This window comes from Saccostrea cucullata, unplaced genomic scaffold (genome assembly GCF_032062105.1).
Source record: "Saccostrea cucullata isolate Sc308-1 unplaced genomic scaffold, CSIRO_AGI_Scuc_v1 ctg1320, whole genome shotgun sequence".
Taxonomy (NCBI): Eukaryota; Metazoa; Mollusca; class Bivalvia; order Ostreida; family Ostreidae; genus Saccostrea; species Saccostrea cuccullata.
Genome location: NW_026930614.1, coordinates 179,853 through 199,350, shown reverse-complemented (window position 1 = coordinate 199,350; position 19,498 = coordinate 179,853). Strand labels below are relative to the sequence as shown.

General features: G+C 34.1%; 1 protein-coding gene across 1 annotated transcript; it reads right to left on the bottom strand.

The window, feature by feature from the left end:
* Window positions 1-13,903: 13,903 nt before the first annotated feature.
* On the bottom strand, window positions 13,904-17,567 carry LOC134229284 (neuronal acetylcholine receptor subunit alpha-6-like). The gene is made up of 2 exons (XM_062711003.1): window positions 17,253-17,567; window positions 13,904-14,875 (listed from the first exon to the last, which is right to left on the bottom strand). The coding sequence occupies exons 1-2, from the start codon at window positions 17,565-17,567 to the stop codon at window positions 13,904-13,906; spliced, it is 1,287 nt and encodes a 428-aa protein (XP_062566987.1).
* Between the last annotated feature and the right edge of the window lie 1,931 nt (window positions 17,568-19,498).

Here is a 19,498-nt window from a genome sequence, read left to right as displayed (position 1 = left end):
ATTAGTCTATGGTTAAATCCTCATAGACTTTATATATTCAACTGAAATAAACCTAAAATATTGAGATGACAGTAATCAAGCTAGAAAATCCATTGAAAAAATACAAAATCGAAGAAGAGCAAATACGGACTTGTAGAATCCAAAGGAGGATCAAGTGACATGGGGAAATAAACATCCCCTGTTCACCAGTCACACTTGCTGTGTGCAGGTTGACACGATCGGACAACCTGCAAAATCCGTAGACATTTCAGTGTGTACATAACGACCTGACAGTTTTAATGGGAAACGTATCAACTTGCCTGCACCATTTTAGAAATTGTTCATACGTAGAACACGCTCTTGCTTATTGAATCAAATGGGAAACATAAACTCTGCAGTTGCATGATAAGGGTATATTGCTATATTTATAAATAAGGAAGTTGAACAATAGAACAACGTTATAATGTTTATTTTATTTTTTTTCCGTTAGATTACCATGAACAATTTCCCAATAAAATATCACATATATATGAAACAGATATGTCAGGCTCTGTGACTTTTTTTTTTAATTTCCAGTTCAAAAGGAATTGACTCAATGTAATCGAAAATGAATATTGTTAACTGAAAAAATGTCGTCGATATTTCTACAATGTATGTTATATGTCATTAAGAATATTTTATGTCGTGGTGTCCTGATTCTATCAGTAGTATCTAGAAAGCAAAAACAACCTTTATTCCTCATCGAATATACCGTCCCGATAGATCAGTCTGTAAAGCTCTCGCTCCGTGATCGGAATGGTCGTGGGTCAGCATGGCTGCACTGACGTTAGCAACTGTTCCGTGACCAAGAGCTCGGCATCTCTAAGTGCAAGTTGAGGGTCTTTCGGATGAGAAAAAAAGATCCCGTGTCACGCAGGCATTAGTACGATAATAAACCTTTAACACCGTGTCAAACCGTTACTTTGACGCCAGGGGGACGCCAGGGGGAGTCGATTTTCTTCGCTTGAAAAACTGCCGAAAGGTAGGTCACGGTGTTTTGTTGCATTTAGAAATAGTTTTTGCACAAATACTATATCGCACGGAACAATACGATAACTAAGGTACATGTACATCAGAAGTTTACCAGTCTTAACCATCTAGTATGCTCAAACACTTCGGATCTTTTTTCAGTATTCACAAATTTTACTTTGACGATGACAAAAAATATGCATTAATGAATATTTATGCAGTATAACCAGGTTGTAGGTGATCTAAATGTTTTATTATTTGATAATCGTTTTTGTTTGACAATTTGAATTTGGAAAATGATCGTTTAAGGAATGTACGGAGGCGATCGCGATTTCTAATTTCAGTGCAAAGGTAACGGAGGGGGGAGTCGATTTCTGTTCATGATTAAAAAAGGGGGAGTCGCAAAGTAATCTAAATAATGAATTTTGGCAATCAATGTTGTCGAAATGAGCATTTTGAATGTTGAAAATGTCATATTTTATTGTCAATATCAATCTTTGAACGTAATTATTCTGAATTTTTAGAAATGACAAAAAAGAAATCATCCTTATGACTCCATCAACCTAACAAAAAGGGAAAATACAAAATACCAGTAGTCCGTACAAATGGAAATTGACAGCTGATATATTAAACACCCCCTCAAAAACTCCTTGTTATTCAAAATCTCCAACACCAAAAAAGCTGAAAGTTCATAGAGTTTTTCAGTGCAACCAGACAAGAGGGTCACCTTCCCCGTTGAAAGGAACTCCCAAAAGACAACGGGTTGACAAATTTTCTGATATACAACAATTCAGCGAAATCGAGTATCATGATATATGTACAGCTGACATAGGTATCCAAACACAGGATGAAAATTCAAAAACAATATCTGAAGACCTTTTTTCAAAAGCTTCTGCGTAACTCTTCAAATACGATAAAGGCATATACTGTGAAGCACAAATTTTCGTGGGGATAAAATTTAGTTGTTTGTCATCTAGAATAGTTTCGCGGGGATTTAATTTCGTTGTTTTGAAAGTAACCCTAGTCAATATATAGTCATATAAAATTTCGTGTGGGATTAAATTTCGTTGATAATTGTTAACAAAAATAAAGTTTAAAGTTTTAACATTTTTGCGCCTTATTGATCAAAGTTCTACATAGAAATATGTAAGAAAATTCTTTAAAAATCTTCTTCCCGAAAATAGCAAAGCCATAATTGATCATATCAATATGGAAGCATCCTCAGGTTGTGTAGATTCAAGTTTGTTCAAATCATGACCCCAGGGGTAGGGCGGGCCCAAAATGGCCGATCGAAGTTTTACATAGAAATATACAAGAAAATTCTTTTAAAAATCTTTAAAAATAATTGCTTTGCAAAGCAAATTTGTTCATAATTGCTCATTTTACATAGAAATATACAAGAAAATTCTTTTAAAAATCTTTGCAAAGCCATAATTGCTCATATTTATATGGAAGCATCCTCAGCTAGTGTAGATTCAAGTTTGTTCCTAGCCACAATGCTCAGGTGAGCGATGTGGCCAATGGACCTCTTGTACTGAATCATTGTACCAAAGGTTGCCTTTAGAAACAGCATCACACACATTTGTAATAGATTGATGGCAGGGACGTAGCAACGGGGGGGGGGGGGGGGGGGGGGGTAAGGGGACCCCCCCCCCCACCCCAATTTTTCCCCAACATGACCTTTACTATAGAAAATATTCATTGAAAGTATGGTTGGTCCCCCCCCCCCACTTTTTACCATAGTATAATGATATCAAGGAATTGTAGACAAAAAAACTGAAGTACTTTGCTTTGAAAAAATTGCCCCCCCCCCCCCCCCCACGAAATAGGATTTTCGAGTTTGGGTTTGGGCAACTTTTAATTTTCTTTTTTTTTGGCTTGTCAACTTCTTCAGGTAAGTAACAAAAAAATTTCTCTGGTTGCCCCCCCCCCCACTTTCAAAAACGATGCTACGTGCCTAGATGGTAATCTTTTTATTTAAATAATGCACATTCTTTATTCAAAATGTCTAATTTCACAACCTCACAATCTTTTACAGGGGGTCTGATAGTCCATATTTCAAACTATGTGGGCAAAAAGGGTGTGGTTAAATTTCTTTGATATTACATCAAAGAGAAATTTTGTATCCTAAAACAAAATGATAAAAGATTTTCAAACATTGAGTTAGAGAATAATTTTGGCCTGTTTATTTTGTACGAATTAAACGCCAATTTGTCTCTCTCTTTGCAAGACTTTGTAGAGAGTGGTGCTAATTAACATATGTGCAGAAATCGAATAGACTGGCTCAGACTGTGATATATTTTTTTAGGTTGATGGAGTTAAAAGGATGATGTCTTTTTTGTCATTTCTAAAAATTCAGAATAATAACGTTCAAAGATTGATATTGACAATAAAATATGACATTTTCAACATTCAAAATGCTCATTTCGACAACATTGATTGCCAAAATTCATTATTTAGATTACATTGCGACTCCCCCTTTTTTAATCATGAACAGAAATCGACTCCCCCCTCCGTTACCTTTGCACTGAAATTAGAAATCGCCTCCGTACATTTTTTAAACGAACATTTTCCAAATTCAAATTGTCAAACAAAAAAGATTATCAAATAATACAACATTTAGATCACCTACAACATGGTTATACTGCATAAATATTCATTAATGCATATTTTTTGTCATCGTCAAAGTAAAATTTGTGAATACTGAAAAAAGATCCGAAGTGTTTGAGCATACTAGATGGTTAAGACTGGTAAACTTCTGATGTACATGTACCTTAGTTATCGTATTGTTCCGTGCGATATAGTATTTGTGCAAAAACTATTTCTAAATGCAACAAAACACCGTGACCTACCTTTCGGCAGTTTTTCAAGCGAAGAAAATCGACTCCCCCTGGCGTCAAAAGCGACTCCCTCGTTCTTTTTCGCGACTCCCTCAAAGTAACGGTTTGACACGGTGTTTAATGACTGAGTGCCGAGTAAAGATCTAAATTTGAAGTTGTCCACTGGTATAAGGTGACGTCTGTATGTGAGTGAAAAATTCTCGAATGGGACGCTAAGGAACGACAATCATGCATGCAATCAATTAAACATAGATACGATTTCAATTTCCTGCGCTCCCTGTTTACGTAGAAATAAAAGAGAAAGTAAATTTTCTCAAAGATATAAGGTCAAATGTTAAATGTCCTGTTTATGAGCTTTTCACTAAATTCAGATGTACGTCACCTGCTTCAGATGAAGTGCCAGAAGTTTTGACCTATGGTTAACTTGCGATCGTAGCAGCAAGGGTGTTTATCAGGCCAAAGCCTATTGTATCGTAATGCAGGTCCTCGGTTTCTTTTCCCGAAAAAGACCTGTGACTTTTCATTTCTAGTGCCTGGCACATGACGAAGAAATAGTCACTACCCAAGAAAAAGACTCAGCGCCGTAAATGAGACTACTTAGCTGGTGACCTCCCCATCACAAAGCGTTTGCCATACGACCAGTCATGCATGAAGAAGAAAGGACAGTTGACATGATACATGTATGATATTTGATGTATCTGAGGTATTATGTTATGAGATACATGTATCATTACTGAAGCACATCAATTCATGTTTTTTTCTACAGTACTGCTGGGCTAATTTCAACCAGATTTCAAACAAAGCATCCTTGGATATTTTGATTTGTATTCGTTATTTTAGATGAGGGACCTATCCATTTACACTGAGAGATAATCAACAAAAAGTGAAATTAGTGTTGGTCATTAGCATTTTTTTTCTGCCATTAAGATTTCAAAGTCAAAAACCTAGAAAAACTTTATTGTTGTCTTCCCATCTGCGCTAGCCAAGAGTTTCTGATACGCTACTCTCCTCACATGAGTACAGTAGCGTATCAGAAACCGTTGGCTAGCAAAGATGTTTGTCCATATACACTGTACAATGTCATGTATTATTATTCATTTAAAAAAAATAGATTGATTTGCAGTTAATAAAAAGTCTGAAACTTAGAAATCAAGTTGAAAGAACAAACTTTATTTATTTTAATAGAAGTTATCACATCCACTCGGAACAATACAAGGAAGCGAGAAGATACTTGTGACATTTAGCGCGAAATGATTATGTCACCCCAATGGACTGATCCAGTAAATTAGAAACGCAGAAAAAACTGTTACACTGACATTGATATAAGGATATCACCGTATACAACGGGTAACGCGGGGGAGTCGCTAAAAAGTATGGGGGAGTCGTTTTCAACGTACGGGGGAGTAGATTTTCACCGCTTCGGAGTCGGAAGAAATGTTGGTCACGTCTTTTTTCGGTATTTATAACATGTATTTACAAAAAACAAATATCCCACGGAAGATGGCAATAGTTAAGTTTTATTTTGGTCATTTGTCCGGCTATCATATACGTCTAGTTTTCTCAAACACTTCGAAACTATTTGACAGTTTTCATATTTACGTTGATCGGATGGTAAAAACATGCTTGATTGCACAATCTACGGCTCGCGTAGGGATTCTCACAGTTAAAACAGCAAGAGAAAACGTTTATCTTTTAAATGCAACAACTTAAACTTGACTAGACTTTATTAAAATTAATAATTAAGACATTTTCTCCTCAGACAGTAACGGTTACGTAGGGGGGAGTCGTTTATGGGAAAGCACATCGCAGGGGGAGTCGCAAAATAAAGTCAAATGCATACTTGGTGTTGTTTTCATCTCTTTTATACTGCTAATACCTTTTTATTTACTCGTAGATATCTTTAAATCTATGTTTGGTTATTTACTTTATAATTTGAAGTTACGAAAAGAGATTTTTTCTGTGGCTTTATTACTTCTAGAAAAAAAAATCAGCAATATACATGAACAATTGGATTATATATCATCGGAGCACATGTGCTAGGGGACAGGACCCTCCTCCCTCAATATGTAATTTTCGTACATGTATATCATAAAAATTCAATCCACGAATTCAGGAACACTAACTAACGACAATGAAAGCCTCTCCATAAAACAAAAGAACAATGTAAACCTATAGGGTTTAGCACAGACATATTGTTTGAACATTTTAAACTTAGACAATATTAATATCATAATCATTTTTAGTTTTTAGCAGTGAAAATAAAATGATATAAAGGTTTATTAAATCAGAATGTATATTATTAGTGACGCAAATTCGGTGACTTTATAATTGGAAAAATGACTTTAATTTTGTAAACAATTATTATCTTGTCAAAACAAATTGGATTTTGTTGTTGTTCCAATGCACTATAATTTGGTATATCATTTTGTAATGAAATTGATCCGAATTGAACAATCAAGCCCATCGATAGTAAGTAATAAAATTTGAACGGAAATACAATGGCATTATTTAGAGTTTTGACTAAGAGCAATAAAATTGGGAACTTAGAAGGAAATAAGTAAAAGAGCTTAGGGCTAGAACTCCTGTGGTGCAGAGATGGGGACTGAACCCATAAACATATTAGTAACATGTATTTACCTGCATTTGAGGGTGGTGCCTTGTTGGGGTTCATTGGTCAACGAACAGACCTACGGACAAAGCGCAGGTGATTGGTGATGGTGAATTAGCCAATGAAATGTATTTTTATATCCGGGATCATGAATACCCATTGAGCACAGAATACTCTGTTTTGGTCAGAAAAGAGCATTCCCGCTCTCATTCCTATTCCCGTTTTAATTTATTCCCGGTTTTCTTCTCAAATTATTACATCTCTTTGGCATTTTATTATTTTGGGAATCATTCTTTTGGACTTTTGTTTATTCATTTATTTGGAGTTCGATCTTAAACTCTTTATATTTTGGATGGATCCTTTGAACATTTATGTGCATTGGTTTATACGGATCAAATTTCAAATTTCGAAAACTATAAAAATCTATACGATCACGGAGAAATTTTAAACTTGGATTTATTTAATAAACTTTTGTAATCGACAAAAGAGTCGTCATTGGCTTACAACAACCCGATTCATAATTTGGAAAATTTCTTATTAATATCAAACATTTTTTCACTATAATTGATGCAGAATACTTAAATCATAGTAACTGTTATTTGCTAATGTGTTGATAAAATTTGGTTGTCAAACTGTTATTATCTCCTTTCAACAAGCCTTTTTTTGCTTATCAAAAATTTTTAGGTGAGTTGTATGTAATTTTTGTTTGTTATACTTGTAAAAATGTTATATAAATTTATACTAAAAAGAATAATCTTTCTACTGTTTTCTTAAGTCAAATAGTCAGATAAATAGCTGTTTGACCGAGGAGCGAGATGTTGGACCTTTTGATGAGATATTGTACCGTTTATGTCGGGCGGGGTCAGCTGTCAGAACTTTACGGAATTGACAGTTTTTAAATGCAGTGAGGGTTAACAAAAATGTCATCATGCTAATATCATAGTAAACAGTAAGATGTATAACAAAACATTTATCGAATGTGTTCTCTAGATCTGGCAAAATGTGCTTTGTCGTCCCCTCGAACAAAACTACTTGCCTTCGGCCTAACAGTTTCCTGCAAACAGTTTGGTTCTTGGGTCCGACAAAATACATGTTGCCTTCGAACCCTGTCTATAATTGTATAATGCTGGTTGCCTCAGACTGATTCTGGTACAAGAATTCACCATGCTATGTGTTCACGAAACTGCGAAAGGGGGAGGGGTAAAGGGGGTATCATATTCCGAGGAACTGTATATAGCTGGGGCAAGGAAAGGGAGGGTATCATGATAATGCAATGTACACAGAGAAGAAATTTTTCGTTTTTCCTCTTTTCAAAGTTTGTGATTAATTATTTTTACATTGACACTTCTCATTTCATTATATCATGGACATATATTTCCAGCGTTTTAGGTAATATGCAATTCAGTCCCTTCTTCAGCATTCATCCTGTATATTTACCTATGTGTATTAACCTCAGATTATCCAAAAAAATTCTCAATTTGACATGATACTAATTCGTTTGTGTCTGAAGATGTGTTATTTTATATGATAAATAAATAAAAAAAATAATTATGAATGTTATCTGTGAACCTATTCGAGAGAGTATACCAGTTAAATTTAACCCCCTTCCCAAAGAAGAAGTCAAGGGGCGCGTGCAGACGCGTCAGCGATCTGCCTTTTTCTAATTAAAAAAAAATGGTTGATATCATCAAGAAATTTTCCATATTATAAATCTGGTTGCTCTTTTTTTATGGAGAGGCTTTCATATTGCAAATGAGAGTTCGTGAATTCGTGAATTGAATTTTTATGATATACATGTACGAAAATTACATATTGAAGGGGACGGTCCTGTCTCCCAGCATATGTACTCCGATGATATATAATCCAATTGTTCATGTAATCTATATTGCTGATTCTTTTCTTGAACTGATAAAGCCACATAAAAAATCTCTTCTCGTAACTTCAAATTATAAAGTAAATAACCAAACATAGATTTAAAGATATATCTACGAGTAAATAAACAGTATTGGCAGTATAAAAGAGATGAAAACAACACCAAGTATGCATTTATTTTGCGACTCCCCCTGCGATGTGCTTTCCCATAAACGACTCCCCCCTACGTAACCGTTACTGTCTGAGGAGAAAATGTCTTAATTATTAATTTTTATAAAGTCTAGTCAAGTTTAAGTTGTTGCATTTAAAAGATAAACGTTTTCTCTTGCTGTTTTAACTGTGAGAATCCCTACGCAAGCCGTAGATTGTGCAAATCATGCATGTTTTTACCATCCGATCAACGTAAATATGAAAACTGTCAAATAGTTTCGAAGTGTTTGAGAAAACTAGACGTATATGATAGCCGGACAAATGACCAAAATAAAGCTTAACTATTGCCATCTTCCGTGGGATATTTGTTTTTTGTAAATACATGTTATAAATACCGAAAAAAGACGTGACCAACATTTCTTCCGACTCCGAAGCGGTGAAAATCTACTCCCCCGTACGTTGAAAACGACTCCCCCATACTTTTTAGCGACTCCCCCGCGTTACCCGTTGTATACGGTGGATATGGAGATAACGAACAGTATTCAATATCAAAGTCAATTAAACAATACAAAATAGGAGCAGAGCAAACACGGACCTCCAAAACATCAGAAGTGGGATCACGTGCCATGGAGGAGTGAGCATCCCCTGCCGACCGGTCACACCCGCCGTGTGCTCCTTGTCATGATAATAAATGATAAATAATCAATAATCAGTAATATAAATAATCATAACACATCGTTATTATGCATTAGAAACATGATTCTTCTTTCTGCAAATTGTATTTGTTAAAATGCAGGGAACAATTTTCGAAGTATATCAACACAAAATCTAGCTCACTATAAGTATGTTCACTTTGTTTCCTACAATGGAAAATTTTATCTATACCTGAGGCTCGTAGAATCAGGGAATAATATTTGATTCATATCTTCCGAGGTCCCGTGTCGCAGTAGGTGCTGGCACGAAAAAGTTCCCTTCCAGCTCAATGGCCTTAAATGCCGAGTAAGGCTGCATTTCATTTCCGGAATTTTTGGTAATTATCAATTTTTCATTTCCGACATTTTTTAGTTTTCATTTCCGACATTTTTTTGTTTTCATTTCCGACATTTTTCAAATACATAAATAGTACCTATAGTAAATTTGATAACTTTACTTATGAAAAATTTAAAGGAATGAATCATAAATGAATTATTGAAATCCAATTTTGTAAATCTATCAGTGACTTCGACATAAGTATGGTGCTGTCACTGACATTTAATTTAGTGCACCTTAAATATGGTGAAAATGTTTTATGCTCGTTTAACCTTTTTACCTAGACTTAGCGCTACATGTATGCATACGTGTATAGATGTTATTTTTATTAACATTTTGGCATAAATACTTTTAAAATTCCATTCTATTTTACTTAGAAAACATTGAATTGCCACACAGGTAAATTCCGGAAATGAAAAAAAAATTATGTCGGGAATGTAAACAAAAATATCGGAAACGAAATAAAAAAAATGTCAGAAATGCTATGCATATTTCCGGAAATAAAATGCAGCGGCCGAGTATTGTGCAAAATTTGCAGCTCTCCACCGGCACGTGGTGGCGTCTCCATATGAATGAAAAATTATCGAGAGTTATAGAAAGGGACTTTAAACAACATATAATCAATCCAAAAAAAAAAATATTCAGCTTGATGCAAACAGAGAGAAATTTATTAATTTATCCAAAACTGGCGCAGTGATATAAATAACTCATCAAAAGGTTGAACACAATTTTAAAAGTGATTTTTTTTTTGGATGTGAAAAATTAAGTGCAATGAAATCATTTCGTAATTTGTTTGAAAAACTGTTTAATCTCAATCTATTTCTGTAATTTTTAATGAAAAATGAGGTCCAAATTGCATCTGATGAATTATGGTATAAATTCATTTTATAAACATCCATCATACTAGTCTACTTTCCCACTAATGAGGCAGAAGATGAAACTAAGCAAGACTTCTACAAAGCACTACAAGCCGAACTTGAAAAGATTCCAAAACATAATTTAACCATCATCATGGGAGATTTTAATGCAAAAATAGGCCAAGACAACACCGGATATGAAAGAGTCATGGGAAAATATGGCTGTGGTACCATGAATGAAAATGGTGAACATCTGGCAGAGTTTTGTGGTAACAACAACTTGGTTATAGGTGGGACTTTATTCCCACACAAGGACATACACAAGTTCACGTGGATATCACCCGGAGGAAGAGACAAAAATCAGATAGACCATATTGTTATAAATGGTAAATGGAGACGATCTCTTCAGGATGTGAGAGTAAGACGAGGTGCAGATGTAGGCAGTGATCATCACCTTGTAACTGCAGATTTTAAACTTAAACTGATGTAAACTATACCCAAGTACAGCTGGAAAAGATTCGATGTTGGCAAACTTAGTGATACAAAAACCAAGCAAGATTTTAGATTAGAGTTGAAAAACAGATTTTCTATCTTGCAAAGTAGTGATATAGACGAAGAGCAGATAGACGAACACTGGCTGAAAGTAAAAGATAGATTCAACAATGCAAGCGAGAAAGTTATTGGCTTCAGAAAACAGGTACACAAAGAATGAATAACACCAGGTACATGGAAACTCATTGACAGCAGAAAAGAACTAAAGAAGAGGTTGTGCAACACACACTCAGAAAGAATAAAAGAGAAATTAAGAGAACAATACTCTGACAGTAACAAAGAAATAAAGAAGGCCATAAAGAGGGACCGTAAAAACTTCATTGAAAATATGGCACAAGAAGCTGAAAAAGCAGCATCAGAACAGAGAATGGGCGATGTTTATCAGATCACCAAGAAGCTTAGTGGACAAAGAAGAAATGCATGTATGCCAGTAAGAGACAAGCAGGGCTCAATGATTACATCTGAGAAAGACCAAGAACAAAGATGGAAGGAGCATTTTGAAGAGATACTAAACCGCCCAGATCCAAGCAACAGAGCAGAAATACCCGAAGCAAACATTGACTTAGATATCAACATAAATGAACCATCAAAATTAGAAATAATCACAGCAATCAAGAGTTTAAAGAACAATAAAGCACCTGGGAATGACAACCTACCAGCTGAAATATTCAAAACAGACCCTATCCTTGCAGCAGATATCCTTCATCCTCTTTTCTGCAAGTATGGAAGTAAAACATGATACCAGCAACATGGTCTGAAGGTAGCATCATCAAACTACCAAAGAAAGGAGACTCACAAACTGTAACAACTGGAGAGGTATTGCTTTACTCTCTATACCAAGCAAGATATTTAGCAAAATAATTGTAAGCAGAATAAAGACAGCAGTGGATAAAAAGCTAAGGAAAGAACAGGCAGGCTTCAGAAAAGGAAAGAGCTGCTGTGATCAAGTATTTGTACTAAGAAACATAATAGAACAGTGCACAGAGTGGCAAAGACAACTCATCATAAACGTCATTGACTTCGAAAAAGCTTTTGATAGTATTCACAGAGACAGTTTTTGGAAAATCCTGAGGCACTACGGTATACCATCTAAACTAGTTGACCTAATAAAAGCATTTTATGCAGAATTTAAATGCTCTATTGGTATATCATCAAACACAAGCTTTCTTGTTAAGTCAGGAGTGAGACAAGGATGTCCGATGTCAGCTCTATTGTTCATCATAGCAGTAGACTGGGTAATGAGATCAACCCTTAGTGATGAGAATACGGGCATCAGATGGACTCTTTTCAACAAACTAGAGGACTTTAGTTAGATTATGCAGATGACCTGGCTTTATTATCTCATCTGGAAACACAAATGCAAAGAAAAACATCTAATTTACAAATAAATGCCAGCAAAATCGGATTGGACATCAATATAAAGAAAACAGAAGTAATATCCCTAAATTCAAAAAACCCACCCAAAATACAATTGAATGGAGGAGATATCAAAAATACATCTAGTATTTTACATACCTGGGAAGTGTGGTAACATCAGATGGCGGAGCTGACAAGGACATAATATCAAGATTAGGTAAAGCCAGAGGAGCCTTTGTCAAGCTTAAGAACATATGGAAGTCAAGCAGTATTAGCAGACATACTAAGATCAAACTGTATAATAGCTGTGTCCTATCTGTTCTAATGTATGGTGCTGAATGCTGGAGGATGACTGAAAGTGACATTAAGAAACTATCAAGTTTTCATAATGGGTGCCTCAGAAAGATCTTGAGGATATTTTGGCCAGCAAAAATAACCAACAAAAATTTGTATGAAACAACTAAAACAACAGACATGAGGACTTTACTAGTGAAATACAGATGGAGGTGGATAGGCCATGTCTTGAGAAAGCCCACAGATGACATCACAAGAGTGGCACTCAGATGGACCCCAGAGGGGAAGAGGAGGAAAGGCCGACCAAAAACAACCTGGAGGCGAACTGTAGAGAAAGAGCTAAAAGAGATAAATCTTACCTGGGGAGAGGCAGAGAAGATAGCTAAGAACAGAGAGGAATAGAAATCCCTAGTCCTTGCCCTATGTGCCTCCGGGTGCAACAAGGACTAGGTAGGTAGGTAGGTAGGTAGGTATAAATGACAAACAAATTCATTATATCAGTGACACATGATTTTAAAGACTTTTTCCTGCAATTTTTCGAGAGTAGTTTACTCTGCGAGAAAATGAGTGAGAGAATTATACAAAAAGGGTGCTCCAAGAAACAGATGTGTCGCCTGTTTTAGCACCATTAAAGACATATCTATATTTAATAATATGATATTGGCACTAAAGTTAAAGCTAAAAAAATATCCACGGATAGTAAGACAGCGATAAATAATATTTATCATAAAAACTACGATCGAAATAAATTAATGTTAAAATAAATAATTAAATTAAATTTATTAGAAATAATCATCTATTCATCAGAATTTTTTCAATAATATCCAAGGTTCAATGCTCAAATTAGTATACCGATCATAACGTAATGGAACATCAGACAGGCTTTCCTTCAAGTTGAAAACATCGACCTTTTCTGTCAAGTCGAAAAAAATATGATTTTTTTTATTAATGCAAGCCTATTTCAACAATTCCCTAATTTCACACGAAATGGTCAGTTTACCGATCCCGTTTTATTCTTTTAAAGGCAACTTATAAAAAAATCACATGACTCTTTTGTCGCGAGAAACCGTTTCCTCTTGGTTGACCGAAAAGACGGAGTACCAGCTGAATGCATCAAAGTTTTAATTTGCATGTTTAATGTTATCATGGTTATCTGTACATGTAAATCTGGTTTTTCATAAAAGCCAATCTTCCAAGCATTACCATGATCAAAATATCAAAGCAATGCCTCCAGCAGTTCTCTCAAGTTTAAGGCATGACAGACGGACGGATGAAGGACGGACGCGGACAAACACCGAGCCAAGTTATCCGGAGATATCGCTCTGCTTTGCAAATGGCTCAAAACATAGAAAGGAGGTTTAATAAACTGAAGCATACGTGAAAACCCCCACTGAAAGAATAAATTCACAAAGTAGCAAAATCCAGAACGCGAAAAAGTCTATGGCCGAGGACACATCATCCCATGTCATTGATTCTTCTTTTTCTTCTATTTCTTCCATGACTTCTTTCTCGTTTCCTTGTCTGCTTTTAAGATATCTTTCATTAACTTCCACAACTTTATTGTTGTCCATACATTTACACTTTTTAAAAAGACATCCAGATTGCGAGGAGTCTTTTTCCCCTTCACATCTCATACGCCTTTCCATTCGTACCAAAAAGCGGAGTACTTTTCCTACCTTTCTCTCTTCAGTTCTGTGATGTAATCGGAGTTGTAGAGAGGTAATAATGAGAACAAGAATGCCTATACACAACTGCAAAATCAAATAAATACTAAGGACCGAAACTGAGTCTGAGTTTATCGGAAGCTCGGCACTAACCATGGTTAAAAACACTGCAAAGGTGAGAAATATCGTCACAGCATAACCCATTTTCTCTCCGGCGTCGGCTGGAATGATGAAGACAAGCAAATTCAAAACACCAAGAAAAATAATTGGAAGGATCAAATTCATGACGTAATACAATGGTTTTCGGCGAAGATTTATTATAAAATGTACATCTGTTTCGGATGTTGATACGTCATATGTCGCATCAGTTGATGTCACTTCCCAAACGCTATTCTCCACAAATTCGTAAAATCCGACCTTGTCTGATGAAACCGTTAGGTTGATTTCCCATCTGGAATAACTCCACGTCTTAAAGCTGATCTTACACGACTGCTTGTCAAACGGATAATGGGAAATATCAATATCACATGATGATTCAAATACCATGTATGGATACCAATACACAGTTCCGTCATAATCCACAAACAAATAGTAAAAATCACCCCCCATGGGCTTAAATGATGTGAAGCCATTCTTTAAAACAATATCAGGCGTCCATATATCCTTCTACAAAATAAATACGCGAATTAATTTTATTCATTTTTTGAAGGTTTCATGTAGATTTTGCTTCAGGCTGAATATCAATCAATATCTATCGCGTTTGTTAGAGACTGTATACAGGAATTTGAGACTGATTACATTGATTTACTAATAATTTAATTTTACTTGTAACACGTCATTTGATTGGATAAAAGATTTTATCCATTATCTATAACATAACTTGCCTACGTCACAATGAGTTATGTCAAAACGTATTACTCCGCTTGACGTTACTTTTAAAATTTAATCATTGTGAAGCCTTATTCTGGAGGAAAAATTGTCTTATTGTCTGCACTGAAATTAAATTATAAGGAATGCAACTTATTTCAACTTATACGAAATAACAAAACTTGGGGTAGTTTACGCTTTTTTATAAACCGCTTCGCGGTTTATAAAGCGTAAACTGCCCCAAGTTATGTTATGTTATATCGTATAATATAAGTAGAAATAAGTTGCATTCCTTAATGAAAATTTACATTAGAATTTTTTGAAATTTACAGTCCTAGTAATATCTCTTTAATTACATACCAATGTAAACTTTCCAAATACATGTATGTGAAAATATCATATATACATATACAATGAAAAACTGTGGAATCATTTTCATTCTTGGGGGTCAATGTTTGTTGGTAAGCAAAATTTGACCTGTTCTTTTGGATGTAATCAGGCGTCCCCTGTCAACCGGTCACACCCGCCGTGTGCTCTTTGTCATGATTGGGGAAATAACGGGAAAAATCATAGACAATTCAGTGAGTAAATAATGATCTAACAATTACTAGTAGTATGAAAAACGTCAGTTAGCGTTTGACTTAAAAACATACGCAACGCAGTTTTGAGCAATATCTCATTCTCTATATTATAAAGAGATCAGAGAATAATTTAAGAGTTACAATAATTGAAACTATTTTTTTTTTAATAAATTTTCCTTTAAAAATACAAGGATTTTCGTCCTTTGATATCTATTCCAATGGCCTGGTAATGTATGCTGATTTTGTTTAAGAATATCTGATGGTATCATTATAATTTTAGATTAAGTATACCTTGGAAAATCATCAGAGGGAAAAGTACATTGTAAAATTTCATGTAAGGTACGTTGTGCATGGCCTTTATGAGACATTGTATTTGCATTAAGGTCATTGTTTCGACCAGATAACTTACAAAATGATGATTTTAAACTATATTGCCTTTTAATATAAGAACAAATTAAGAATTTGATAACAAAAAAATAATAATAAAATAAGAATTTGAAAATCATACCATAGATACTTTGATTAACCCCCCCCCCCCCCAACAACCCTTAATTTCCCTAAAATAATGAGCATTTTTGGACTTTTCGCAGGGCTTTTCAAAAGAAAAACTAGAAAGAATTAGCTCCAAAGTAACTTTCAATTTCTGAAAAGAAGTAATCTACTGCCAAATAAGTTGATAATATAAGAATTAAAAAATCTCGTTTAGAGTCAGTCTTTCGCAGATGGCCAGTGGCCTTATTTGCAAGTGCAATCTATCGTCAAGTTGAATGTTGACTGGGGTTTAATAATTTTTTAGGCCATTAATTTCACACTGATACGTATACATATTTTTCCTGTTTAACGTATCAAGGGCACACGGAGGTTGTGACCGGTACAGGGGATGTTCACTCCTCTATGGTACCTGATCCCACCTCTGCTTGCATATGTCTGTGTTCCCCTGCTCTAATTCGTATTGATTAACTGTAATTTTGAGGAGATTGCTGTTCGTTTTCTTCAGACTCAGCAATTGATAATATCAATAAGATATTACTCTTCATTTGATACTTTTTTTTTCAATATTATTTGAACGATTAAGAATTTAAAATGAGGAAAACAATTTCATCGCCGTATATTTTTTTCGTGAGACAAAATGTTTGAATTAAGTTAAACAAACCTATTTCTAAATATATCATTATCGATAATGAAAAATAAAGATTGTTTCATCAATGATAGAGATCTAATTGAAAATTCAAAATATCCAAAATACAAATTAAGAATTAACAGAAAGAAGAAAACTGGAATTAATTAATAATTGTTCTTCCACGGTAAAAAATTATGAGATTTAAGTTAATTAATACAAATATGAATTAAAACAAATGCAAAATGAAAAAAAAAGATTAAACCAGTGAGTAGATAAGAGATTAAAACACAACAAATATCCTAGAGGTTACAGCATTTCATATGTCATATCACACACCCTAACAAAGATGTCGTTCTGTTGAAGATATAAATGTATAAGATGATACACATGTACATGTTCAAAAGATTAAATTGATTCATTCAAAGTGAAAAAAACATACAAAAGAAAATAAGAGGATTTTTTTTTCAAAACGAACCTGATTAAATTGCATCCAATAGATCCCAGTTGTGGTTTCATTCCAGGTTAGGAGTTCATCTACCCACGTGACATATAAGTATGCTGTTGTCACCAATTTCTGGTCCACGGAGTTCACATCATTAACGCCAATCAACCACAGGCTTGTTTGCATTTTCAGTGAATCCCCCTGATTTTTGATGGGGCGGATTTTACTGGAATAATTTGCAAGTAGGGAGTCTGTCAAGGATTTGTAGTCTTCGATAGTGTAGGAAAGATGAGTAGCTCCTGCAGTACCTACACAAAATAAAAGTCCCATCAGCTGAAACCAAATCATTTTGTCAGTCTTGAGTTGCACAACAGATGCATGCAAATGTTTAACAATGAAATCCCAATAAGCTGCAATTTATACTGTTAAAACCTTATTTACTTAAAGCAATAAATTAAGCCAATAATCCATTTAGAAACAAAGTAGCAACAGTACATGTACCTTTGCTGAACTTTTAGAACCAATCACGTAATGAAATACGAAAAAAAGTCCAATCAAAATGCACCAAAATTAAATACCCAATAACTTTATCATTATGCATGTATTGCAATAACTCTCTATCTCTGATAAATATCCTTCTCGAAATATACCAGTATGTACATGTAAATAATGGTCATTATGAAAATAAATACGTATGAACATTGAAACGGCGGGTCATACAAAGTAATGAACACATCTATTTAATTTCTCATTCATTTAATTCATTTTTTATAAAATCTTTCAGTTCTTTAAGATTTTATCATATATTACTTTAAAAAGGAATTCATTCAGCGACCTGTGTTATGTGTAGATGTACGATTACTTAAGTCTTTACATGCAATTGAGTAAAATATCTTCTGTTTGCTCATTCCATAAAATTCAAATTTATATTTCAGTGAATAGAATCATGGGTAGATACAGGAATATTTATCAGAGTTGGCGTTTGCTTAATTTTCTTATACATGTTACGTGTAAAGTCAATACATCAATCCTTGGGATTAAGTAATCTTCTCTAAAGGATGTTTAAAGAAAATAATATTAAGTGGAATGTAAATATCAAGCAATGACTCGTTAAATATACTTGTATGATTCTAAAATAAAAAACCTCTTTGCCTTTAATCCATTGCAAAGCTTTGTTCTGCTATTCATTGAGCATAAATTTCATTTCAAATGATTCATAGATTCTCAAAATATAACCAATTATTGACCAAACACAATAATTAATATTTATAGTTTTTCTTAAAGGTGATTGTGAAGGTTCTCGCAGATCACTTGCACTTTTAAAGATTAACGTCTTTCATTGTTCAGCCAATAAAAATGGATTGCATTCCAATAATCTTAAGGGGACCGATTGGGGTTTTATTGTGTGAAAACTACAATAACGAAACTCTTCATTTTTATACCATATATATACACAATAACTTTAGTTTACATGCCAAGTTTGGGGGGAAATCTATCGTCCATATATTCTTTAGGGACCGTCTCAAAATACAGGTACATTTACTATAGGGTTATACAGGAAAATGCCAATTTTTAGCAGTTTAAAATAAATTATACAAATACTATAATAAACTTTTTGTTCGAATAATAATATTTGATGACTAATACTATATTGCACATTACATGTAAGAAATATAAAATTCTACCGTCTTGTTACCAGAGGGGGCATCTCCAAATATCTCAAAATTAACGAATTTTCTTGTTTTTATAGAGTACTACGAAATATGACGGGCTCAAAGGATTTATATGAAAACAAAATAAAAATACTGGGAATATTCTTAGATTTCTATATTTTAAATTTCAAGAGCGTCTGTTTTTTTTTTTTTACTTTTTCTTTAATAACATTTTTATTACGCCTTTCTTTGAGAACTTCAGTTTACTATAACGTCAAAAGCACACAGTAACGACTTCAATCACATATCAATTACAAAATCGATTAAAAAATCAGTTATATAAAATTTTAAATAAATTTTTAAACTTGTAATTTCTTAATTTCGTTAAATTTTATCAATTAAGCGAAAAAAGTTGCATTAAAACAGTAAATACGCTTCATTTTACTATGATGTACGAAATATTGCGCAATGAAAACAGTCGGCCCCCCTTAAAAATGACCAATACTTTATTTTTCAGAATATTTATCTTGACATAATCTTTTTCTTTACATTATCTTTTTTCTCACAATAATCATTTGTAATTAAGCAGAACAATTAAATTTAAATATCGATATCAATGCAAAAGAC

Excerpts from the sequence above, each read along its gene's own strand:
- LOC134229284 (XM_062711003.1), bottom strand. The coding sequence starts at position 17,567 with ATGATTTGGTTTCAGCTGATGGGACTTTTATTTTGTGTAGGTACTGCA. Across the intron at positions 14,876-17,252 it reads ATTGGATGCAATTTAATCAG|AAGGATATATGGACGCCTGA; the intron begins GTTCGTTTTGAA and ends TTTATTTTGTAG.